The sequence below is a fragment of the Toxorhynchites rutilus genome, chromosome 3 (genome assembly GCF_029784135.1).
Source record: "Toxorhynchites rutilus septentrionalis strain SRP chromosome 3, ASM2978413v1, whole genome shotgun sequence".
In the NCBI taxonomy this organism is placed as follows: domain Eukaryota; kingdom Metazoa; phylum Arthropoda; class Insecta; order Diptera; family Culicidae; genus Toxorhynchites; species Toxorhynchites rutilus.
In genome coordinates, this window is record NC_073746.1 from 253,007,182 (window position 1) to 253,034,848 (window position 27,667).

At 37.3% G+C, this 27,667-nt stretch overlaps 2 protein-coding genes across 9 annotated transcripts in view; one reads left to right on the forward strand and one right to left on the reverse strand.

The window, feature by feature from the left end:
• LOC129780319 (calcium/calmodulin-dependent protein kinase kinase 1) overlaps positions 1–27,667 on the forward strand; it is a 289,361-nt gene that overhangs the window by 114,555 nt on the left and 147,139 nt on the right. For 3 of the 8 annotated variants that reach the window (XM_055788443.1, XM_055788444.1, XM_055788445.1), the window contains one exon: positions 26,825–26,899. The exons of the other annotated variants lie outside the window; for them this stretch is intronic. The gene's annotated coding sequence lies outside the window, so the exon portion shown is untranslated. The remainder of the gene's footprint in view (positions 1–26,824; positions 26,900–27,667) is intronic. 8 annotated transcript variants of the gene reach the window in all.
• Positions 6,245–7,372, reverse strand: LOC129780321 (chymotrypsin-2-like). Its single transcript, XM_055788449.1, has 3 exons — positions 7,219–7,372; positions 6,643–7,163; positions 6,245–6,580 (listed from the first exon to the last, which is right to left on the reverse strand). Exons 1-3 carry the CDS (start codon positions 7,271–7,273, stop codon positions 6,434–6,436), a joined length of 723 nt encoding a protein of 240 aa, XP_055644424.1. The 5' UTR covers positions 7,274–7,372; the 3' UTR covers positions 6,245–6,433.

Genomic DNA, 27,667 nt, shown 5'->3' on the forward strand with positions numbered 1-27,667 from the left:
AAGGGGAATTTTTCCCTTGAAGTGTGAAAGAGACAGGCTGATCACGAGCGAGCTTGGGAACAAGCGTATTGTGTTTTGTTTACAAACAAAACACAGTAGACTTCCAATATGGCTGAAGAGTGGTTTTAGCATATTGGCCCACCTAAGGATATACTTCTACGCGCCATGGTGTAACTAAGACTCGCAACCGAAATAGAGTTGTTCCTAGTTTGGTAATGTCAATGCAAATACGATTTGTTTTATTGATAAAAAAATGCAGGTGCTCCGTTAAACGTTTTGCTATAAAAAGTGTTCTGCCTTAAAAAAATCGAAATCCCCAGTTCTAGTGTATTGTTATTGGTAACTACCACACTAGGATTGGGAGATCTCGGATCGATTCTAAGAAGATCGATCTTTTTCACTTCGATTTTAGATTTTTTGGATCGATCTGTTTTACTCGAGAAAATCGAGAAAATCGATTTTTTTGCTTTCGATGTTTTTGATCCTAGAAAAACTTTTTTGATTTTTTTGAGATTTGTTTTTCAGTATTCATCGATTTTTTATCTCGCCAAAGGCCACCTTACTTTTTTTTAACATAGAGACTGATGGAGACAGGACTAGCGGCAGCTACTGAGGGGATGTACAGCAACCAGTTGCGTATAGAATCATAGAATGATGTTGACATCATTTACAGACGAAATGTTGTTTTATAGAACTGGCACCAACATTAAGAATCGGCTTCAACTAAATGACAGATGTATAGCACGATTGGCTTTCATGGGATCATTGTCAGCTGAGTTCTGGACGGCTTTTAAAATTATGTTTTTCAATAAAACGACTGCCTGACGGCACAAGATGGATGCCCTGTGACTGTGGCCTTCATGCTGATGAAAAAAACATAATGCTATGATGTTTGAATAGAAATATGAATTTAGTATTCCCTGTTTTAAGAAAAAACGACATTCATATAGAATAGGCAGATAGGCAGATTCGGCAAAGAACGGTTCTTTGGTACCAATTTAATCAGTGGATCGATCCTTACGCCATTTGGAAAATCGATTCGACAAGATCGATCTTTTTATAAAGATCGCCCAATCCTATACCACACACTGTATTATTTTCATATGTGAGTGAGTAAGTGCTGAGCGTGAACAAATGTTTTTGTATTTTTCAAGTGTCAAGTTTGTATGAGACCAGTTACATTTTCCGTTGTTTTAGTTGTTTTGATCGATAAATCTGGAAAATGCCAAAAGGAAAAGTGCTCACGGAGAGAGAAGAAAGACAAATCGATGCATTTCACCCAGATAATGTTGGTATCAGAGAAATTGTTCATCGGATTGAACGATCCCATGAAGTAGTACTCAATTATTTGACGAATCCTCAAGGATACGATAATAAGAAGAGAGCTCCACGTAAAGCTGACCGGGGTAAGCGGGAAATAGTTAGAACAGCTACGAATACTTCAAAATCGCTTATGCAAATAAAGCAATCTTTGAACTTAAATATTTTCCGGGAGACAATTCGTGAAGGTTTGGTAGAAAGTCTTTACACAAAGTGGACTTAAAAGCTTAGAGCTCCCAATTCTACACCATCTCACATCGGAGGACGTCTGAGTTTTGCCAAAGCTCACGTGAACCGACAGTGGGACATGGTATGTTATGACAAAGAATGTTTTCAAAAGAATTCATTTTGCTAAATACCATAACGAAAAGTTCTTCAATGGGTAGGTTATCCTTAGTGACGAAAAAAAGTTCGATTTGGGTAGTTCTGATGGTTTCTACTGGCGTAATTTACGGAAGAGGGAACAGTTTTTTTCAACCACGAATTTCGGTGAAGGCTCGTGCATAGTTTGGGCGTGGATTCTGTGTAACCGGAAAGCTCAATAAAGCTTTCACATAATTCAAAATTAATAGCAAGGATCACTTAAATGATCTGAAATCCTCTCTCCTACCGTTTTTACGTAGATATCGTCGCGAAAAATCACATTCCAGCAAAACAATGCTACTATTCATACCAGCAAGAATTGGATTAAGGACCGAAAACTTTTTTTTTTTTTGATTGACCGGCTCGCTCTCCAGACTTGAATCCCTTTGAAAATCTTTGGGGGTCCTTACACGCAGAATCTACACGGAGGGAAAGCGGTACATCATGATTGATGAGCTCAAGGCCGCAATATCGAATACAGGGGAAAACATCGAGGAATCCGTTCTGCAGAATTTGGTAAATAGTTTGCCAACACGAATCTTCCAGGTTATTACCCGTAATGGCAAGGTTACCAATTATTGACATGTAAATCTGTCGATTGTTTTGGATTTTTCATTGATAATAATTATGGATCTTGAAATGATCTTATAAAAACTGGTCAGCTTTAATTATCAAATTTGAGCCCAATAAATAAACAGACGATTCTTTTGAACGAAATTGACGGTCAATATACTTTATTCTAAGTATTCAAAACTGTTTGTGTTACAACGAAATATATTTAAGGTGGCCTTATAGAAGTTGGACAGAGTGTAATCATAATGAGCCTAGTGAAATTTTTTGATAATGTTCAAATAGTTATAATCCTCCGATACCAGTCGCATTTGACCGGCGTTAATTGGTTTTATAATCTTACTTTTGACTTTGTACGGCAAGCGGACACCGGATATACATCGGATTTATGTACTGTTATGTTCTCGGAGGCAGCGAAGTCGACCAGACTTAAACCATTTTCATTGGTTCGCGGATACATGGTAAACCTTCCAATTACCGCTCTGAACTCTTCCTCTTGGCTGATCAGAGCATTTACAAAGCATTGAGATCACCGATGACGATTTTGATGACGGGGGTTGGGCAGCGATCGTTATTATGCTCTAGCTTGCATCATCAATCTACAATTTGTTTCGTTGATTGGGCACCAACTAAATTTTATTAAAGAACTCTCCATATTCGAAAACTTATTCTAGTTTCTAATTTGATTTTGTTCTAAATCATAATACGAGGGTCGTTCAAAAAATAAGTTTCAGTTCCTCAGAAATCGCGGAAAAATAAAGTTAGGACGGAAAACAAGGTGATTTTCGTAATCTACGTTTTATTTTCTATTTTTCTACAAAATCGCCGTAACGTTCGAGGCATTTGTTTTTAAGGAACAAAAGGTTAGGTTCATTGACGAAAGGAGTGTTCCCCATCCACCATAATGCGCGGCCCCATTCTGCTCGTGTAACTCAAGAGCAATTGAAAAAATTCAAATGGTCTGTGTTCGAGCATCCTCCTTACTCCCCAGAACTCGCCCCTAGCGACTACCACTTATTCCCGGTGATGAAACAGGCGTTCGGCGGTCAACGATTCGTTAACACTGAAGGAATTCGTGATGCAGTTACATCCAACTTCAAAAAGTTGGACACTACGCACTTCGCGCTCGGAATAGAAAAACTCGTGCCACGCTATGAAAAATGCCTCGAACGTTACGGCGATTAGTAGAAAAATAGAAAATAAAACGTAGATTACGAAAATCACCTTGTTTTTTGTCCTAACTTTATTTTTCTGCAATTTCTGAGGCACAGAAACTTATTTTTTGAACGACCCTCGTATTTTGGAAAAAAAATTATAGAAGGTTGTGTCCAAGACACGACTACATTGTTGACGTAGAACTACGCTGTTATTTTTTTCAAGTCGCTTGTTAATAACTTCGGATATTATTTCAGAACGCTCGAGATAAGCGCAGCTGTTATCCTTAGTGGAGAAAGTTTTGCTACTGCCAAGGGAAACCCAATCACATACAAATTTCTAAAACGACATTTACTTTATTATCGCTCTTCTTATTCTTATTGTCTTTGTTCACGGAGACTTCCAATCATTGCCCTTCGTTGATCGCCGATAAGTTGCTTGTTATTGTCGGCATGGGTTGGAAGCCTCACAAATGAGCAGAACAAATGTATGGGAAAATGGAAATGCTTCTAGTTTTCATCAATTTAAATCGTTTTGGTGTGTAAATCGTCAAAATCCGTTCGCGGCAATAAAAGTTATTAACGTTAACTTTATTTCATGAAATCGTGACCTGTTTTCTGATTTGGTACCCTTAATGAAAGACGTAATTCTACGTCAAAAATCACTTATATACCTTTTGCCATTCGAAAACGGTTGTTCGACCATTTCGTTCAGTCTTCAAAGAAGTATTAAGGCTTAGATCATTACTTACACCTCAGTGCAGATGTAGAAATGATGTAGTGTAAAAATACAGAAACACTCTTCATCAGATGGCATGCAAATCGTAGCGGTACCTCCACTGTACAAAATTGCACCACTGTGTGTGATATTTATTTTCCATTCTTCATTTGTACCGAGCAAAACAGCTGTGTCTGACATCAACATTGAGGGAGACCGCTGAAGCGAGATAGTGATTTGAATAATGATGATCATGGTCTGAATTACGAGGCTTCAAAATTTTCTCTAGCCTGTAGCCTTGAATAAGGCCAATTTAGAAAACTCAACTAAACTCTCAACCTTGAAATAGGCCATTTAGAAAACCTCGCAGTCTTTTGGTTGCTTAGGTTGTACCGTTCTGAATCATATTTCGGACGCTTAAGGCATCTGATGCAGAAAACAGATCTAAACTTTATGCACATGTATTATTTGGTTGATATTTTCAATAAATTAGTTCAATATGCTTTTAAACATTCTACTTTGGTACCTGTTTGATTGAAAACATAAAAAAATCATCGAATAAAATGCTTTTCAAATGAAGCGAATAAGAATCAAACTTCGGACACTAAATCAACTTTCGGACAGATTGAATTCAAATTTCAGACACTTTATTTTGTAATTATTTGGACGAAAATTAGATTACACTTGATTATATTTTATAGTCAACTGCGAAACACTTACCAAGCAATCACAGTAAACTGTTAATGATGATGAGAACTGATGAAACACGGGAGAAATTTGAATATTGATGAACGGTTAAATTCTACATGCTCACGCTGAGCAAACGTCAAATACAAACGATAATGAGTAGTGTTGTTAGATTTTTGCCGATTATGTTATATTTCAAATGTAGTTCTCATATGAAATGATAGTGAAACAAAGGTATTACTCTAAAGAAGCAATTGTGATATTAATTTTATAGTTATAGCATCAGTGCATTAAGTATTTCAAGATATTAGAACAAAGTGTCCGAAATATGAAGTTGTCCGAAATATGATTCAGAACGGTATATAGTATATAGCCGAAATTATTCGATTACAAAACCCAACTTTATGGTGAGCAAAGGCTGACGCAGGCTGCAAACAGAGCTCAGATGTCTTAACACTCCCAATACATTAATTTGGTTCAATTATCTCAAAAAGGAAATAGCTGTGTTAACAGATGAGGCTTTGTATCTCTGATCTGTTTATTTCACACAAATTTGTGTGAAATAAACCGCGGCTCTTCGATTATCGTTCCATAAACATATGCTGTCATACTTGTCACTGGACAGAATAAAAAAGGTCATTTTAACCAAACTTTATATCGAATCAAATCGGCAGTAATACGTATATAGCTTTCCGAACGTTGCGTCATTGATTTTGTTTTTCGCAATCATTTTTTGCCTTCGGAAAACTGTGGTAATTCATTATCGATATAAAATTGTTTAATCACCGGAGCGGAACGAATTTGCGGGTTTATCTCAATTTCGCTTAATTTCCACATTTTCAGAAGCCTGCCGAATGGGGCCGGTTGGGGCGAAAAGTTGTTTCATGTGATTACTGAAATTCCTGATGCTTGCGGGTTGTCGGCGCTGGAGCGCCACATCGAGGCCTTATTTTTTTTTTATCTGTATTTTAATGACTTTCAACACATTTGGCTGGTTCGTCACTTTGCTTCCATTTTTGGAAGAATGTCGGGAGTGAGAATTGAACTCGTAACCTTTAGCGTGAGAGGTATGGATGTTACCACTACGCCAGATCGCCTCCATCGATGCCTTAAAAAAATGTACTCCCAACCTCAATACGCGGTTCGGATTAGAAAAATTAAACCATGATTTATTTTGATTAAACCAAAATAGCACCGAAACTTATGATCACGACAGATAAAAAGTAAGCACATCTGCTCACGGAAAGAAGCATGGGGACCTGAGAATCGAGAATCGAGTTCATTCGTTTGTTCCAAGTTTATCGTAAAAATTGGGCATTCACGAAACACAACAGATAAATGTGAACATCGAATAAAGTTTGCCCAATGGAATGCCCAATGGTTGTAACAAATGTCTTCACCATCGTATTGAACGAAAATAAGAAAATCTCAATTTTTAAATAATGTTCGATAAACCATAAAATGTTTATTCTGGTTTAAATAAATGGGTCCATAATTTTTCTATCAAGTTAAATACTTTAGAATACAACCAATGAAAGAACAATTACATCTCATTGTTTTAGAGACATTAATTTTATACATTGAACTCCATTCATAAAAGAAATCGTCTACCGATAATTCATTAACTCATTGTAGTTTCAATCCAGCTCTTGTGAGCCGCCACATCAATAAACACATCTGGATATCTCCCACTGCACTGAACACCGTAGTCGTAAATTCCGAACAGTTTGTTGCTAGTGTAGGATACCAGTGGTCCACCCTGGTCCTTCTGTGTAAATCAAAACAAAACGCTATACAGAAACATATTATTCTTAAATTTCAAACACCTACCGAACAGGCAGCCTGACCAGGCTGTATGTGTGCACAAATCTGTCCCAATTTCACCTCTGCAAGGGTTTCATATTTTTTCGTGCAATCTGTACTACTCAAAGTTCTCTGGAAAAGTGTCTGTAGTGAGTTGGATTTAGTCGAGGAACCATAGGCAGGTGACCCCCATCCGTAGAAAGCCGTTGGTAGTCCCGTTGTGACGGCGATATCATTCAAACCAATAATGCGATCCGCAGCTACCGCCTCGGCTAGCTTGAGCAGAGCAATATTGTTGATTCCAGTAGATGAGTTGTATGCGCTGTGGCTGTGTATGCTGGAAACATTGGTGCGCTTCATGTTAGTCAGCAATCTATGCGAACCAACGAGAACCTTGAGATTTTGCGCATCCTTCACACAAGAAGCTGTTGTCAGCACCCAGTTGGTACCTACTATCACTCCGCCACAAATGTGCGTCGGGTTTTGGACTGACACCACATATGGTGCGGCATCCGGCAACGATGTGTGTCCCCCAACAATGGATTCCACTGAAACGCAACGATATTTCTGGGTTATCCTTCACTTAACACACTGAATTACAACCTTTCGTTACCCATAGTCCAATACAAACCAACAAAATACAAAGCTTCTCGTTCATCTTTTTACTTGCAACCAAAATCGAATGCAACAGGTATAAACGAAACGGTTATTCATTCAATCTGGGCAATTTGTTCCATCTGTGCAAACTTTTATAGCCACGGATGTTTACATATAGGCAATAGCTCCGATATGGTTGAATATTTTGCGAAGAGTGCACTCACGAACATGCGAAAATTTATCATTTTTCAAATAGTAACTTGAGTAGCTGTTCAAGAATAACCAAACACTTGAGAAGGCAGAATTTCACTATCTAGTTTCCCGCTCGCTGAAACAATTGATCGTAATAAATTTCGATGCATATTTTCAGGTTTGTGCATTCAAATTAAAACTAAAATAAGTCTAACTGACCATCAGAATCTCAGAAAGGGTAATGGATCCGAATCGTTTGGATAGCTGTTGAACGTGGAGTGTAAATATACTTGGTAAATGTAGGTCAGGGCAATCGATAGTGACTCGCCAGAAGCTCTAGGGGCTTGGTTGAGAGCATCCAGTTACGAGAGTCCGGTCCTGACACCAAATGATTATCACCTTTTTCCCATCTATAGCTATAAACATAGAGATCTAGTGTCATCTCGAAAAAAAATTTTTGGCCGAAAATCGACCTTTTGGGATTAAGCCTGAATGTCCAAAAACATTCAGGCTTAATCGCTTAGTCCTGACACCAAATGATTATCACCTTTATCCCATCTATAGCTATAAACTTCGAGATCTGGTGTCATCTCGAAACAAAATTTTTGGCCGAAAATCGACCTTTTAGGATTAAGCCTGAATGTCCAAAAAATCTATCTTTTGAGTGCTTTGAGGCACCCCTAAATCATATCCGATTGAGCTAAAATTTTGCACAGGTCATGTTTTGGTCCAATAAACAAAATGTACATGATCGGTTCTTTAAATTCGATCATTATTTTTTCCATACCTTCATTGCCTCTCAGGCTGTCCCAAGAGGTCGATTTTCGGCCAAAATTATTTTTTCGAGATTACACCAGATCTCGACGTTTCATGCATTTTTAAGTCATTTGGCATCGAAAAAAATATTTCGATTTTCTAAATTTCTTTTAAATTTTTTAATTTTTTTTCCCCCCTTGGAAGATTTTTGAGGATGAAAAAATCAAAACTTTGAGCGCTTTGAGGCACCCCTAAATCATATCCGATTGAGCTGAAACTTTGCATAGATTATTTTTTTGGGCCAATAAACAAAATGTACATGGTCGGTTTTTGAAATTCGATGATGAATTTTTTTCCATACATCCATTGCCACCCTAACTCACACATATAAAAACAGACTCAACCACTTCGCAGCGATGCAGTTAGTCTTACGTATTTTTATTTTTATCTATATCATGCTAGCTAATTAATCACTAAGGGCTTGTGATGCAGTTTTCTTCTTTTAAGGGAGTGAACAGTACGTATGGTACAAAAATACAAAAGCGTTCGTTACCGCACGGCATTAAAACCGATGTCTTGTACGACGCTATTGGCCTTGATAAAGGTCATTCGAATGTCCCGCTGCAGCTACTGTCTGGTCGCTAGCTGGATGTTTGAAGAATCGTGATTATTTTGTATTACCACAGAGGCTCTAAACTTGATAGTTAATTTGCCTCTACTGCCGTTCTACGCATAGGTGTCCCATGTTCCAAAATCAACAACTGAGAAAAACGCATTCAAAATTTTCAAGCATATTTGTCTACCAGAAGCTTTAAGCATTTCGGTTTAGCAATACACTGCATTTTATTTTTCCAAAATATATATTTGATTAAGGCACATATGGCGTTAGCCCAACGGGGCCGGGTGTTCAATATTTTAACAATTTTTGTCTTACGACTATGTTAGTAATATGTAACCGATTACTCGCGGTTGGCTCGAGATTAGTATTACAAAGATTCTCACAATTGGGATGTTGCAGTCTCCAGTACTATGTATGTGTGGCCGACATGGGATACTTCCTATTGGAGTGCAACTGATCATTAATCAGCGACGCCCCCCTAGTCTGTACCTCATATCAATCGTGGTGCATATCTCTTGACTCGAGGAATCCAGGGTAGAATATTCACTGGGCGGTACAATCTTCAGCTCGTGTAGAGTTGTCATGAGCGGTACAACCTTTGGCTCTTGTTGAATGTTCAGTGGCCTGCAAAACCTTCGACCTGTGTATCTGTAAAGAGTATGTGTATGTATTGCCGCGACTAAGTAAAAGTTTATCGATCGGATAGGAGGGATATGATACAGGGATACAACGGAGGAAACATCATTAAACGTTGACATCAGTGTTTCTGAGGAACAGGTATAGATGAAGCAGAAGATCAGGATCGCGGCTACCTAAGATATCCCGGACGGGGATAACCGATTGTCTGCCTAGTGCCCTCAATGCTCTGGAGAGCTGAGAGTGGGCAGCATGGAACCGGATACACGACCAGACAACATGCTCGATGTCGTGGTAGCCATCGCCACAATCACAAAGATTGTTTGCTGCGAGCCCAATGCGATAGGGATGCGCGTTTAGGTTGTAGTGATTGGACATAAGCCGAGATATCACGCGAATAAAATCACGAACTATATTCAACCCCTTGAACCATGTACTCGTCGAGACCTTAGGGATAATCGTGTGTAACCAACGACCGAACTCATCTTCACTCCACATGCGCTGCCAACTTACGAGTGTGCGCTGACGAGGAATGTGAAAAAAATCATTATAAGCAATTTGCCTTTCAAAAAGTGTGCCTTCTGAAGCGCCCACCTTAGCTAGCGAGTCCGCTTTCTCATTCCCCGGAATCGAGCAATGAGAGGGAACCCATGCTAAGGTAATCTTGAATAAGTTTTCGACCAAAACACTCAATAGATGTCTTATTCATGTTAGGAAATAAGATGAGCGTTTATCAACTTTCATTGAGCGGATTGCCTCTATTGAGCTGAGACTGTCTGAAAAAAAAGGTCGATGGGAAATGTTTCAATGATCCCTAGTGCGTAGTATATCGCACCCAGTTCAGCGACAAACACGGAACAAGGATAATAAAGTTTGAAAGAGGCACTGGAATTTTCATTGAAGATGCCGAATCCAGTGGACCCGTTTATGAATGAACCGTCAGTAAAGAACATTTTATCAGATCTAACTTTCCCATATTTTTCCGAAAATATCGACGGAATAACATTGGATCGTAGATGATCTTGGATTCCATGGATTTTTTGTCTCATGGACAGATCAAAAATGACAGAGGAATTGCAAAAATATGGGAAGCAAACTTGGTTGGAGATGCCTGATGAAGGGTGCACGTCGTGGGTAAGGTACTCATGGTATAAAGACATAAAACTTGACTGAGGAGTCAGTTGGAGTAGATTTTCGAAGTTATCAATCACCAATGGATTCATGATCTTGCAACGGATGAGAAATCTGTAGGATAATTTTGTGAACCGAAGAGTAAGCGAGGGTACTCCTGCCAAAACTTCGAGACTCATCGTATGTGTCGAATGCAAACACCCCATGGCTATACGCAAGCAACGATACTGTATTCTCTCCAGCTTGAGAATATGAATCCTGGCAGCTGATCGGAAGCAAAAACTGCCATATTCTAACACTGATAATATCGTTGTAAACACTGGATTTTTTAAAACTAGAGAACTATTGTTTGATGAAACGTGAGGAGATCCCCTCATTTGAATCAATGTTTCGTTCGCTCTACTGTTATGCTTCTGCTGCTCCCAACGAAACGCGCCTGAAGCTGTTCAAAGCACTGATCCTACCTCACTTCATGTTTGGCGAACTCCTACATGTTTAACCAAGTTCCCATGCTATGGAAAGAGGGTAGTGTTGTTTTCCTGTGTAAGATTTGTCTACGGCTTGAACCGCTACGCACACGTCAGTCATTTACAGAAAAATCTAATCGGATGTCCACTAGAGAAGTTCTACGTGTATCGCTCATGTATATTCCTGCGCAAGATGATAATGACGCAGCCTCCGTTAGTTCTCTTGCAAAAGCTGTTGTTTTCTCAAGAGCGCCGTCTTCAGAGCCTTATTATTCCACCCAACAACTCAACCAGCTACTCAAATTCTTTGTTCGTTCGAGGTGTGGTAAACTACAACTCTTTACCTCCTATCGTCAGACGCTCGACATCGGTAGCAGTTTTTAAGAGGAGCTGTCTCGAGTTTTTGAACCGCTAATAATGTTAAATATGTTGAATTTGTAAAATTTTATACATTAAGATAATTATAGTGTAGTTATATCCTCCAAAAATTCGCAGGTAGCAAGTAAAAAAGGTTTTCCTTTACGCTACCAGGTAATAAACAAACAAACAAACAAACAATCTTGGTTACAGGCTTAAAAATTCATGGTGGGAGAGTTATGCCTAGAATATCAACATGGGACAATTGGACTTGATGTTGTTTTTGAAATACTGGGAACAAACAATAAGTTTCTTTGTGTTTTTCCGAAAGATTATGCATAAAAACATCGCTTTATGAAGAAGGGAGTGATCTGCAATACTTTGCAGAATATAAATCTCGTTTTTATTAGGCATTCGCTAACAAGGTATGCACGTGTTCTTTTAAACCTTTTTATTTATTTGAGAATTACAGTGGAACCTCGATTATCCGCGAGTGGATGATCCGCTGTGCGAATTATCTGCTAATGCAAGTTCACTAGTAATTCCATAAACCTTCCCGAAATTTGTCAGTGAGTCGTAGGGTCTTGCTCTTTTGTTTTGGTCATGGCTTTCACATTATCTGATCACTGATGTACACGACCTTACAGATGATAAATTCTGTATTGATAAAACATAGTTTTCATGCTTAAATATCTTTTTTTTCATGTTTGCACCTCATTTTTAGCCCTTTATTGCCTTATCCGCGATTTTCGATTTACGCGGTGATCTAGCCCGACTATTTCGCGGATAATCGGGGTTCTACTGTACTTCGATCTTCCAAACCAGAAATGAGTACATTAGCCCCGCTGAAAGCGTGATTTAAAATTCTTGTACTTGAACCGATTTATTTGATATGTATCATCAAAAAATATATGGTTGGGCAGTTATGAATAGAATATCAACATGGGAAAATTGAGCTTGATGTTGTTTTTTTTAAAAGCTGGGAACAAACTATTACTTTTTTTTGTGTTTTTCCGGAAGATTAGGCATAAAAACATCGTTTTATGAAGAAAAGTGAAAATTGTCAAAGAGTAACATGGGACATCTATGCGTAGAACGGCAGTCTAGTCTCGAAAAGACTCTTGGTTGAAGAAGCTTTATATTTCCTGAAAAGGTAATGTATAACTAAAAAAATAATAATGAGGCGAAATTCGTTGGATGTAATGTAGAAACTTCACGTCCCAAAATAATGACAATAGGGTTTCGGCTTGGTTAATGTCCACCCTATTTGACAGACTTGGTTTTCTCGGACTACTATTTGTTCCTCAATTTGGAGAGACGACTGGTGGGAAAAATATTTTATTCAATTGAGAGACGAATTGATACTTTTCAAACTTGGACAAATCCTATTACTCGGAAGGTATCAACAAAACTGGAGAGCTAAGTTTATTAGCCTATGAGCCTAAGAGACTATGTTGAAAAATAAAAAAAGGGTTACCCAAAAAAATAAGTAGTTTATAATTTTGCACGGTATTTTCGAACAACCCTCGTACGTTGGAAAGATGGTTTGTCAAATCGTATTCTTTCAATTAGAGACTATGATTCATTTATGAATCGACGATGCCAACAATAGGTACCTTAGATTTTACCGAATAAGTCAGATTCCTTCAATGAAGAAATTATGCTGATTTCTGGTGTTTCACATCTTTGCTCTCGTTATGAATTTATGACTTTTTGCAAAAAGTTATTTTTGGATAAAAGGTGAAAAATGATTTTTTGGGCCCATCGGTTAACTTTGAAATCGAGAATGATATCGAAATGATATCGAGATATGTCATGTAAAAAATCCTCAGCTTTCAAGAAAATATTTAAAAAAATATAGCGCCCTCTAGTTCAAAGTCATGAAAACAACAAAAAACGACTATAACCAATAAATACGGAAACAAAATCCATTTTTTGCTGGTTCAATATTTTTTAGTAGCCTTCAATTTGATATGTCGATCATCTTAAATGGTTCAGTGATTCAAAAGTTATGAATTTAAAAAAAAAGTCATTCGTCGAACCAGTCTAAAATGGAAATGGTCACCCTAACAAACAAAAAAAAAAAATAAAAAATTAATTAAAAAAATACGGTTCTAATGTTTTGTGATATCATTTTTTACGAAAATCTGAGAACCACTACATCGGTTTGGCATGGAATGGCTGTTATATAGTATGAAAATCATCTGAATCTGTCCGCAACAAGATGTGTTAATGTTAAGACTATTCCATAAAAAGTTACTTATTTTCTGATCTCACACTTTTCAAGATAGATGTAGAGGTGTCAGAAACAGTAAAATTCGGCAAAATTTGAAGACTCTTAGAAACAAAGCAGAAGAAGAAGAAAAAGTAAAATGTGAAGGTGAAAATGTGAGACATTTTCTAACCGGTCTAACCGGGGACCCCGGTCTGGAAAATCGAAAAAAAAACAATTTTTGTTTTTTGCATTTTTTGGAAGCTTATGCCCTCAGAAATGTTGTCCTAAACGGATTTTTCGATATTTGATTTAGTTGGAAAGTTACAGTCAAAAGTATGAAGTCACCTCAAGGGATATAGTATTGCTGTACGAATTTTAAAACGCGTTTTTCTCGAAACCATGTTTTTTCCACTGCTGTTATCGACATCTCAGGATCTACTCGACCGATTTGGCTGAAATTTTTTATCAGCATGTAAAAATGAATTATAGCCGTTTTTTTGATACCTCATTTCTTCGATTTTTTAAAAATCGCTATTTAGGGATTTTTCATGAAAAATATCTAATTTTTAACAAAAATGGCCGCCGTTTTGGCAACTTTTCGAATTTTCAAATACCCCTATGTAACGCTTTAGGTATTGTCTTAAATTTTCAAAATATTCATTGGAATTTGTTCTACAACACCCCGTTGCTTCAGAACCGATACCACCAGGAAGGTACCGATTTTCAGACAGTATCTACGCATCCAGCTGTCGACAGCGTCATAATCAATATTCGTGCACTCAAAAAATGGAAAATACACCTTCAAATACACCTACAAACAATAACTAAAATACACGAACACTTCACTTTATTCTTAACATCCGAAATAAATCCACGAAAATTCATTATTTTCTCGCCTTTCAGACAGGGGTCCCCCTTAATAATAATAAAATTTTGCATCAAATGGTTGGAAATAGATCCTTCCGAAGAAATCCGAACAATATAAAACAAAAGGTTCCTTTTCCATTTTGTATTTGTACACTGCTAGCAAGCCGGTTGTTAAGTTCTTCTAGTTAAAAAAAAACTTTTTTTGAATTGGTTTTTTGCTAATGTGCGCATCGCTCAGTGAAAGCCCCTGATTTGCCTGCACTGCATCCACAATCACACCTGGCGAAAGAATGAAATATGTAATTTGCAATTTATATTCCACTATCGATCAAGCGTGCAAATAATCGGCTCTTTTCAGGACTATCAAAAAATGCAACTAAAAAGTTGATTTGAAATTTTCGTTAATTGTTGAATAATTCACTATTCACTCACGAGACGCGACACGGAACTAGGACACAACACTTATAGTCCTTACAAACATTAAAAGGGTTAAAATTACCTTTTTCGTCGACCGGCTTCGGGCTCGATGTTGCCCATCCACTGGACGGTGTCCGACTCCGACATACTGGACTGAAATTTTTTAGCATGTAAAAATGAATTATAGCCGTTTTGACGTAGGACTACGTCTTTCATTTCTATACCGGGGTGTAAAATCAAAGTTTCGAAAACGAAAGCGTTACGCCGGAGACCGAGATTTTGAGCGTTAATAGCTCCTAAACAACTGAACGAAATGGTATGAAAAACACTTCATTCAAAAGGTAAAATGTCTACGCGTTATATACTTGTTACTTTTTGATCCAAAAACTTGTTTCAATAGTCTTAAAATTGCTTTCAAAACAGGCTATTGAAATCACCAATCGGTATATAAGCGAGCGGCGCTCGGAAATCCACTCAGTTCTAATTGAACAGCGATTGGAGCATGTTGTCGCTGTTGCGGTGAAGCTCTTTATTTATCATGAAAGCGCGGATGAACGGTGTCACCAAGAGCCTGTTTGTGCACCCTAGGCCAGAAGGGAATCTATCAGGAGGAGAGTGATGCCACAAACGGTTCCCTGGGAAGACATCGCTACACACACATACACGCGCGGCTATTAACAGGTGGTTATCGAGTTGGCATTAACCACTGGTGGGCTTCCAGTATCGAGGAAAATGTGGAAATATCTAATCGTTACTGAAAATAATCTGCCAGTTCCTTTGGGAATTTTCAAAATATATTCATGTGAAAGAGTTTAATTGAATGTTTTCTATCCATGTAACACTGTGACCAAATACATTTGGTTTTGTGGTTTTTCAATCAATCGCAATTAACAGGATAGCTTCAGAAAATTATTCTTCCCCATCAGTAGGATATTTCCGTATCCAATATTGTATGCGCCCGCAATCGATTATTGCTCATTCGCCGAAAGTTCCGAGCTCAGAGAGTTCATTCCCCTCTAGTTTGCCTTCCAAATTGCCATCGTAAACCACACCTTCTCTCGATTCAATCACACACAGAAAGCATACTTAAGCGATATTCTGGTGGTGAGACACATTCATTTTTCGTGAGGACATCGACAAGACAACATCGTTGCCTAACGTGCTGGAGGAGGTGGACGGCGAAGGATCGACACATACACGCGCAGAACTCTTTCCGTTAGGATGCCATTCAGCATCGAGAAAGTTCCGGGAAGATCTAATCATTGCTGGAAAATAATCTGCCAGTTCCTTTGGGAATTTTCAAAATATATTCATGTGAAAGAGTTTAATTGAATGTTTTCTATCCATGTAACACTGTGACCAAATATGTTTCATTCAAGTGCTATTAACAGGTGGTTATCGAGTTGGTATTAACCACTGGTGGGCTTCCAGTATCGAGGAAAATGTGGAAATAACTAATCGTTACTGAAAATAATCTGCCAGTTCCTCTGGGGATTTTCAAAATATATTCATGTGAAAGAGTTTAATTGAATGTTTTCTATCCATGTTACACTGTGACCAAATATGTTTCAATCAAGTGCTATTAACAGGTGGTTATCGAGTTGGCATTAACCACTGGTAGGCTTCCAGTATCGAGGAAAATGTGGAAATATCTAATCGTTACTGAAAATAATCTGCCAGTTCCTTTGGGAATTTTCAAAATATATTCATGTGAAAGAGTTTAATTGAATGTTTTCTATCCATGTAACACTGTGACCAAATATGTTTCATTCAAGTGCTATTAACAGGTGGTTATCGAGTTGGTATTAACCACTGGTGGGCTTCCAGTATCGAGGAAAATGTGGAAATAACTAATCGTTACTGAAAATAATCTGCCAGTTCCTCTGGGGATTTTCAAAATATATTCATGTGAAAGAGTTTAATTGAATGTTTTCTATCCATGTTACACTGTGACCAAATATGTTTCAATCAAGTGCTATTAACAGGTGGTTATCGAGTTGGCATTAACCACTGGTAGGCTTCCAGTATCGAGGAAAATGTGGAAATATCTAATCGTTACTGAAAATAATCTGCCAGTTCCTCTGGGAATTTTCAAAATATATTCATGTGAAAGAGTTTAATTGAATGTTTTCTATCCATGTAACACTGTGACCAAATATGTTTCAATCAAGTGCTATTAACAGGTGGTTATCGAGTTGGCATTAACCACTGGTAGGCTTCCAGTATCGAGGAAAATGTGGAAATATCTAATCGTTACTGAAAATAATCTGCCAGTTCCTTTGGGAATTTTCAAAATATATTCATGTGAAAGAGTTTAATTGAATGTTTTCTATCCATGTAACACTGTGACCAAATATGTTTCAATCAAGTGCTATTAACAGGTGGTTATCGAGTTGGCATTAACCACTGGTGGGCTTCCAGTATCGAGGAAAATGTGGAAATATCTAATCGTTACTGAAAATAATCTGCCAGTTCCTTTGGGAATTTTCAAAATATATTCATGTGAAAGAGTTTAATTGAATGTTTTCTATCCATGTAACACTGTGACCAAATATGTTTCAATCAAGTGCTATTAACAGGTGGTTATCGAGTTGGCATTAACCACTGGTAGGCTTCCAGTATCGAGGAAAATGTGGAAATATCTAATCGTTACTGAAAATAATCTGCCAGTTCCTCTGGGAATTTTCAAAATATATTCATGTGAAAGAGTTTAATTGAATGTTTTCTATCCATGTAACACTGTGACCAAATATGTTTCAATCAAGTGCTATTAACAGGTGGTTATCGAGTTGGCATTAACCACTGGTGGGCTTCCAGTATCGAGGAAAATGTGGAAATATCTAATCGTTACTGAAAATAATCTGCCAGTTCCTTTGGGAATTTTCAAAATATATTCATGTGAAAGAGTTTAATTGAATGTTTTCTATCCATGTTACACTGTGACCAAATATGTTTCAATCAAGTGCTATTAACAGGTGGTTATAGAGTTGGCATTAACCACTGGTGGGCTTCCAGTATCGAGGAAAATGTGGAAATATCTAATCGTTACTGAAAATAATCTGCCAGTTCCTTTGGGAATTTTCAAAATATATTCATGTGAAAGAGTTTAATTGAATGTTTTCTATCCATGTAACACTGTGACCAAATATGTTTCAATCAAGTGCTATTAACAGGTGGTTATCGAGTTGGCATTAACCACTGGTGGGCTTCCAGTATCGAGGAAAATGTGGAAATATCTAATCGTTACTGAAAATAATCTGCCAGTTCCTTTGGGAATTTTCAAAATATATTCATGTGAAAGAGTTTAATTGAATGTTTTCTATCCATGTTACACTGTGACCAAATATGTTTCAATCAAGTGCTATTAACAGGTGGTTATAGAGTTGGCATTAACCACTGGTGGGCTTCCAGTATCGAGGAAAATGTGGAAATATCTAATCGTTACTGAAAATAATCTGCCAGTTCCTTTGGGAATTTTCAAAATATATTCATGTGAAAGAGTTTAATTGAATGTTTTCTATCCATGTAACACTGTGACCAAATATGTTTCAATCAAGTGCTATTAACAGGTGGTTATCGAGTTGGCATTAACCACTGGTGGGCTTCCAGTATCGAGGAAAATGTGGAAATATCTAATCGTTACTGAAAATAATCTGCCAGTTCCTTTGGGAATTTTCAAAATATATTCATGTGAAAGAGTTTAATTGAATGTTTTCTATCCATGTAACACTGTGACCAAATATGTTTCAATCAAGTGCTATTAACAGGTGGTTATAGAGTTGGCATTAACCACTGGTGGGCTTCCAGTATCGAGGAAAATGTGGAAATATCTAATCGTTACTGAAAATAATCTGCCAGTTCCTTTGGGAATTTTCAAAATATATTCATGTGAAAGAGTTTAATTGAATGTTTTCTATCCATGTAACACTGTGACCAAATATGTTTCAATCAAGTGCTATTAACAGGTGGTTATCGAGTTGGCATTAACCACTGGTGGGCTTCCAGTATCGAGGAAAATGTGGAAATATCTAATCGTTACTGAAAATAATCTGCCAGTTCCTTTGGGAATTTTCAAAATATATTCATGTGAAAGAGTTTAATTGAATGTTTTCTATCCATGTAACACTGTGACCAAATACATTTGGTTTTGTGGTTTTTCAATCAATCGCAATTAACAGGATAGCTTCAGAAAATTATTCTTCCCCATCAGTAGGATATTTCCGTATCCAATATTGTATGCGCCCGCAATCGATTATTGCTCATTCGCCGAAAGTTCCGAGCTCAGAGAGTTCATTCCCCTCTAGTTTGCCTTCCAAATTGCCATCGTAAACCACACCTTCTCTCGATTCAATCACACACAGAAAGCATACTTAAGCGATATTCTGGTGGTGAGACACATTCATTTTTCGTGAGGACATCGACAAGACAACATCGTTGCCTAACGTGCTGGAGGAGGTGGACGGCGAAGGATCGACACATACACGCGCAGAACTCTTTCCGTTAGGATGCCATTCAGCATCGAGAAAGTTCCGGGAAGATCTAATCATTGCTGGAAAATAATCTGCCAGTTCCTTTGGGAATTTTCAAAATATATTCATGTGAAAGAGTTTAATTGAATGTTTTCTATCCATGTAACACTGTGACCAAATATGTTTCATTCAAGTGCTATTAACAGGTGGTTATCGAGTTGGTATTAACCACTGGTGGGCTTCCAGTATCGAGGAAAATGTGGAAATAACTAATCGTTACTGAAAATAATCTGCCAGTTCCTCTGGGGATTTTCAAAATATATTCATGTGAAAGAGTTTAATTGAATGTTTTCTATCCATGTTACACTGTGACCAAATATGTTTCAATCAAGTGCTATTAACAGGTGGTTATCGAGTTGGCATTAACCACTGGTAGGCTTCCAGTATCGAGGAAAATGTGGAAATATCTAATCGTTACTGAAAATAATCTGCCAGTTCCTTTGGGAATTTTCAAAATATATTCATGTGAAAGAGTTTAATTGAATGTTTTCTATCCATGTAACACTGTGACCAAATATGTTTCATTCAAGTGCTATTAACAGGTGGTTATCGAGTTGGTATTAACCACTGGTGGGCTTCCAGTATCGAGGAAAATGTGGAAATAACTAATCGTTACTGAAAATAATCTGCCAGTTCCTCTGGGGATTTTCAAAATATATTCATGTGAAAGAGTTTAATTGAATGTTTTCTATCCATGTTACACTGTGACCAAATATGTTTCAATCAAGTGCTATTAACAGGTGGTTATCGAGTTGGCATTAACCACTGGTAGGCTTCCAGTATCGAGGAAAATGTGGAAATATCTAATCGTTACTGAAAATAATCTGCCAGTTCCTCTGGGAATTTTCAAAATATATTCATGTGAAAGAGTTTAATTGAATGTTTTCTATCCATGTAACACTGTGACCAAATATGTTTCAATCAAGTGCTATTAACAGGTGGTTATCGAGTTGGCATTAACCACTGGTAGGCTTCCAGTATCGAGGAAAATGTGGAAATATCTAATCGTTACTGAAAATAATCTGCCAGTTCCTTTGGGAATTTTCAAAATATATTCATGTGAAAGAGTTTAATTGAATGTTTTCTATCCATGTAACACTGTGACCAAATATGTTTCAATCAAGTGCTATTAACAGGTGGTTATCGAGTTGGCATTAACCACTGGTGGGCTTCCAGTATCGAGGAAAATGTGGAAATATCTAATCGTTACTGAAAATAATCTGCCAGTTCCTTTGGGAATTTTCAAAATATATTCATGTGAAAGAGTTTAATTGAATGTTTTCTATCCATGTAACACTGTGACCAAATATGTTTCAATCAAGTGCTATTAACAGGTGGTTATCGAGTTGGCATTAACCACTGGTAGGCTTCCAGTATCGAGGAAAATGTGGAAATATCTAATCGTTACTGAAAATAATCTGCCAGTTCCTCTGGGAATTTTCAAAATATATTCATGTGAAAGAGTTTAATTGAATGTTTTCTATCCATGTAACACTGTGACCAAATATGTTTCAATCAAGTGCTATTAACAGGTGGTTATCGAGTTGGCATTAACCACTGGTGGGCTTCCAGTATCGAGGAAAATGTGGAAATATCTAATCGTTACTGAAAATAATCTGCCAGTTCCTTTGGGAATTTTCAAAATATATTCATGTGAAAGAGTTTAATTGAATGTTTTCTATCCATGTTACACTGTGACCAAATATGTTTCAATCAAGTGCTATTAACAGGTGGTTATAGAGTTGGCATTAACCACTGGTGGGCTTCCAGTATCGAGGAAAATGTGGAAATATCTAATCGTTACTGAAAATAATCTGCCAGTTCCTTTGGGAATTTTCAAAATATATTCATGTGAAAGAGTTTAATTGAATGTTTTCTATCCATGTAACACTGTGACCAAATATGTTTCAATCAAGTGCTATTAACAGGTGGTTATCGAGTTGGCATTAACCACTGGTGGGCTTCCAGTATCGAGGAAAATGTGGAAATATCTAATCGTTACTGAAAATAATCTGCCAGTTCCTTTGGGAATTTTCAAAATATATTCATGTGAAAGAGTTTAATTGAATGTTTTCTATCCATGTTACACTGTGACCAAATATGTTTCAATCAAGTGCTATTAACAGGTGGTTATAGAGTTGGCATTAACCACTGGTGGGCTTCCAGTATCGAGGAAAATGTGGAAATATCTAATCGTTACTGAAAATAATCTGCCAGTTCCTTTGGGAATTTTCAAAATATATTCATGTGAAAGAGTTTAATTGAATGTTTTCTATCCATGTAACACTGTGACCAAATATGTTTCAATCAAGTGCTATTAACAGGTGGTTATCGAGTTGGCATTAACCACTGGTGGGCTTCCAGTATCGAGGAAAATGTGGAAATATCTAATCGTTACTGAAAATAATCTGCCAGTTCCTTTGGGAATTTTCAAAATATATTCATGTGAAAGAGTTTAATTGAATGTTTTCTATCCATGTAACACTGTGACCAAATATGTTTCAATCAAGTGCTATTAACAGGTGGTTATCGAGTTGGCATTAACCACTGGTAGGCTTCCAGTATCGAGGAAAATGTGGAAATATCTAATCGTTACTGAAAATAATCTGCCAGTTCCTCTGGGAATTTTCAAAATATATTCATGTGAAAGAGTTTAATTGAATGTTTTCTATCCATGTAACACTGTGACCAAATATGTTTCAATCAAGTGCTATTAACAGGTGGTTATCGAGTTGGCATTAACCACTGGTGGGCTTCCAGTATCGAGGAAAATGTGGAAATATCTAATCGTTACTGAAAATAATCTGCCAGTTCCTTTGGGAATTTTCAAAATATATTCATGTGAAAGAGTTTAATTGAATGTTTTCTATCCATGTTACACTGTGACCAAATATGTTTCAATCAAGTGCTATTAACAGGTGGTTATAGAGTTGGCATTAACCACTGGTGGGCTTCCAGTATCGAGGAAAATGTGGAAATATCTAATCGTTACTGAAAATAATCTGCCAGTTCCTCTGGGAATTTTCAAAATATATTCATGTGAAAGAGTTTAATTGAATGTTTTCTATCCATGTTACACTGTGACCAAATATGTTTCAATCAAGTGCTATTAACAGGTGGTTATCGAGTTGGCATTAACCACTGGTAGGCTTCCAGTATCGAGGAAAATGTGGAAATATCTAATCGTTACTGAAAATAATCTGCCAGTTCCTTTGGGAATTTTCAAAATATATTTATGTGAAAGAGTTTAATTGAATGTTTTCTATCCATGTAACACTGTGACCAAATACATTTGGTTTTGTGGTTTTTCAATCAATCGCAATTAACAGGATAGCTTCAGAAGATTATTCTTCCCCATCAGTAGGATATTTCCGTATCCAATATTGTATGCGCCCGCAATCGATTATTGCTCAGTCGCCGAAAGTTCCGAGCTCAGAGAGTTCATTCCCCTCTAGTTTGCCTTCCAAATTGCCATCGTAAACCACACCTTCTCTCGATTCAATCACACACAAAAAGCATACTTAAGCGATATTCTGGTGGTGAGACACATTCATTTTTCGTGAGGACATCGACAAGACAACATCGTTGCCTAACGTGCTGGAGGAGGTGGACGGCGAAGGATCGACACATACACGCGCAGAACTATTTCCGTTAGGATGCCATTCAGCATCGAGAAAGTTCCGGAAAGATCTAATCATTGCTGGAGAATAATCTGCCAGTTCCTTTGGGAATTTTCAAAATATATTCATGTGAAAGAGTTTAATTGAATGTTTTCTATCCATGTAACACTGTGACCAAATATGTTTCAATCAAGTGCTATTAACAGGTGGTTATCGAGTTGGTATTAACCACTGGTGGGCTTCCAGTATCGAGGAAAATGTGGAAATAACTAGAGGTGTGCAAATCAGCTCATCATGATGAACAGCTCTGATCATATCAGCTCATCTAAATGAGCTGTTCTTTATGAACAGCTCTTCAGCTCAGTTGTCAGTGCCGACTTTCAATTTGGGTCCCAAACTCGATAGCCACGAAGCCAGTTTGAAAATGTTAAAATTCAAATGAAATTTTTCACACCATATTATTAATTACTTGAAACACGTATTCCAGACTATTATTTACAAAAGACTCGGCGAGTACAACATTTCCGACATTTTTACTGAGGCTTTACATTACAATAGAAAGTTTTCTTCAAAAAAAAAAAAAATCTTATGAGATTTTTGCACCGCCTGCAAACAAAGTGTTTTTCATTGAAATAGAATACTCATTTGATACACAGAAGTTAATTTTCATTAATAATTTGAATTTTAAAAACGTGTTCATTCTGCCTGAGAGCCAATTATTATTTTTGGCTGGTAAACAAAGCTCAATGCCGTCAACGCGAATATAACAGTTGAAAAGACGAGGGACAAATGAAACTAAACTGATGTCTTAACACGAAGAGCGAGAGACGGTCAGTTCATTTGAATCTTACAGCTCACACACTCTCTTCAATTCTACAGCTCTTTTCTCTCCTTCATCATCATCAAAGTGAGCTGAAGAGCTGTTCGATTTTTTTTGCGAGCTGTTCCGCGTCAACTCACTTCAAAGAGTCGATTCTTCGGAACAGCTCATGAGCGGATGGCACATCTCTAGAAATAACTAATCGTTACTGAAAATAATCTGCCAGTTCCTCTGGGAATTTTCAAAATATATTCATGTGAAAGAGTTTAATTGAATGTTTTCTATCCATGTAACACTGTGACCAAATATGTTTCAATCAAGTGCTATTAACAGGTGGTTATCGAGTTGGCATTAACCACTGGTGGGCTTCCAGTATCGAGGAAAATGTGGAAATATCTAATCGTTACTGAAAATAATCTGCCAGTTCCTTTGGGAATTTTCAAAATATATTCATGTGAAAGAGTTTAATTGAATGTTTTCTATCCATGTAACACTGTGACCAAATACATTTGGTTTTGTGGTTTTTCAATCAATTGCAATCAACAGGATAGCTTCTGAAGATTATTCTTCCCCATCAGTAGGATATTTCCGTATCCAATATTGGATGCATAAAACCTTGTGCCTCCAACGTAACGCTCTCGTTTTCGAAGTTCTCCAAATATTCATTCATTCAGAATGAATTCAGATTCAACTTCATACAAATGATCTCTAAATCAACGATAGTCCTACGTCACCCTTGCGGTTATACCATAGATATAACCCACTTCCTGTTTTTTTGATACCTCATTTCTTCGATTTTTTAAAAATCGCTATTTAGGGATTTTCATGAAAAATATCTAATTTTTAACAAAAATGGCCGCCGTTTTGGCAACTTTTCGAATTTTCAAATACCCCTATGTAACGCTTTAGGTATTGTCTTAAATTTTCAAAATATTCATTGAAATTTGTTCTACAACACCCCGTTGCTTCAGAACCGATACCACCAGGAAGGTACCGATTTTCAGACAGTATCTACGCATCCAGCTGTCGACAGCGTCATAATCAATATTCGTGCACTCAAAAAATGGAAAATACACCTACAAACAATAACTAAAATACACGAACACTTCACTTTATTCTTAACATCCGAAATAAATCCACGAAAATTCATTATTTTCTCGTCTTTCAGACAGGGGTCCCCCTTAATAATAATAAAATTTTGCATCAAATGGTTGGAAATAGATCCTTCCGAAGAAATCCGAACAATATAAAACAAAAGGTTCCTTTTCCATTTTGTATTTGTACACTGCTAGCAAGCCGGTTGTTAAGTTCTTCTAGTTAAAAAAAACTTTTTTTGAATTGGTTTTTTGCTAATGTGCGCATCGCTCAGTGAAAGCCCCTGATTTGCCTGCACTGCATCCACAATCACACCTGGCGAAAGAATGAAATATGTAATTTGCAATTTCTATTCCACTATCGATCAAGCGTGCAAATAATCGGCTCTTTTCAGGACTATCAAAAAATGCAACTAAAAAGTTGATTTGAAATTTTCGTTAATTGTTGAATAATTTCCAGAGTGATAAACAAGCGGATTACATAAAATAATTGCATTGTAGTATAGCAAATAGGATAAAATTCGATAAAATTCAATAACACATAATCACACCAGAATATCCTTCCTCAGAGACTCAAACTGTTATATGAGATAAGTTTTGGCTTATCTTGCAAACGATGGAAATGTGTTGATTATTAATAAGTTTTTTTTCTGTTCTATTGACTGAAGAAAATGAAGAAAATTCATCAATCATGGTAAATCATTCACAAGTTATTGTTTGTAATATTTTTTGTTTGCGTTTACAAATGAGGTTGATGCGTTTTTGCATTGCAGTTTTTAAACTTTCACCAATTTACCTTTTTCCGGTCGGCTGGCTGCTCTCAGCCACCACTAACTTACTTTCAAGAGCACAATTCAATCTTGCAAACAAACCTTTGACATATGTTATCCGTCAATCCGCAGCAAACATGATTTATCTAATTTGGAAACATAGTACTTTTAAATAAAACAAATGGTTCTTACGTAGTTGGTAGTTCAGTGCGGTTCTAGAAATATTCCAAACAGTATGGGAGTTCACTATTCACTCACGAGACGCGACACGGAACTAGGACACAACACTTATAGTCCTTACAAACATTAAAAGGGTTAAAATTACCTTTTTCGTCGACCGGCTTCGGGCTCGATGTTGCCCATCTACTGGACGGTGTCCGACTCCGACCCTTTTAATGTTTGTAAGGATTATAAGTGTTGTGTCCTAGTTCCGTGTCGCGTCTCGTGAGTGAATAGTGATCAATGTCATTACGTTAGCACAACCAAAATTATGTAAGTATGGGAGTTCATTATCTTGCGGTTAAGCGATCACATCGGCTTTGGTATATTTGGTCAACTTCGGAATTCAATTTCAAATGCGAATCTCCCAACTGATTGATGTGGTACATCGTGCTGACACACGAGACAATTTGTCCGCAAATTCATTGAAACAGATTTGTTACACGATAAATGATCTAGCTTTTATCCAACGCAATTCACCACGCCGGAGAGCCCCATCACGAATCACGCGTATGGGGCATGTATTTGACTTGGTTATAGCTATGCTTTGCACGTACAAACGTCGGCGAACTTTTGGTTCGTCATCAGCATTAGGGGCGATGTGCTGCCGTCGCTGCTCCCCGTCCTTGAGATAAATCGCGGGATTATTTGACAAATACGGCAGCGTAAGATTTCCACCGTTGATGGTTGGCAAGAAAGCTTCTTTTGTGGATTAGGATGATGGAACGCGCGTAATCAATTTCAATACTTGCGTTTCGAGAGGATAGCTCGGGCGGTACAAATAGCTTGCGCTCCTCACAAATGAGGTGATTTATGAGCGCTAATCGCTGAATTAACGTTTGTGTATTATGGTCAGCGAATGGGAAACGTATTAATGTCTATTCTTTCTTCTTTCTTTTTCAGGTGTGTAATATTGTCGATGATAATGGTATACATTTGCTGTTGAATGTAATTGGCCGCTTCAAATTCGGAAACCACGTACGTATTCAGCGTGTCTTTAACACGTTATTGATTTCCTTTACTACCGGTCATAAATCAATGTTCATTTTATTACTTCATCGCACTCATCATACCTGTTGATGACACTAATCGCGAAGCTCACTTATAGAAGAAAAACACGTTTCGCTTTGCTCAACAACCGGTTTTCTAATGCATGTGTTATTACGATGGATGCTGTGGACGTCATGGTCGTGAATATGTGGACGCATCTCATTCAACGTCGCACTTGAGGTTCAACCTCCCAACCTCCATAGCTTGTGGAGTGGGGAACCAGTAAATCGTCGTTAGTTTTTTTTCTATGAAATTATCATTCAGGAAGCCTCCCGGGTACTCAGCGCGATAGCTTTGTACAATATCACATGACATTAAAGCTGGCTTCGGTTAGAATCTGTACATGAGATCTGTTTTATTTCGGGGTGGCTTCGATAGAAATAAAATGTGGAAATGAAATAATATATTTTGTTGGCATTTTCAGTATAAAATATCATAAAAGTAATTCCAATTTTATTTTGAAGAAATCACGAATTTTTCTTCTAATGTCTTGTATCTCGCGTCACTTTGCCACCCTTCCTTCTCGATTGGGCGAAAGGGTGCGTTGGGGTTTTTGCATTCATATTCAGATTTTTGACGAATTCATATTCTGATTTGTAACGAACTCTAGGTATACGCAGTTGCATATATATTGCTAGATCAGGATTTTAGCTAACTTTAACATTAACTTTCTGGGGACATTTACGTGACCCATGG

Bases quoted from the DNA above. Each gene is read 5' to 3' on its own strand.
- LOC129780321 (XM_055788449.1), bottom strand. From the start codon at position 7,273: ATGAACGAGAAGCTTTGTATTTTGTTGGTTTGTATTGGACTATGGGTA. The intron at 7,164-7,218 runs GTTGTAATTCAG...GTTGCGTTTCAG, and splicing joins TGGACTATGGGTAACGAAAG to TGGAATCCATTGTTGGGGGA. The intron at 6,581-6,642 runs GTAGGTGTTTGA...TGATTTACACAG, and splicing joins CTGGTCAGGCTGCCTGTTCG to AAGGACCAGGGTGGACCACT.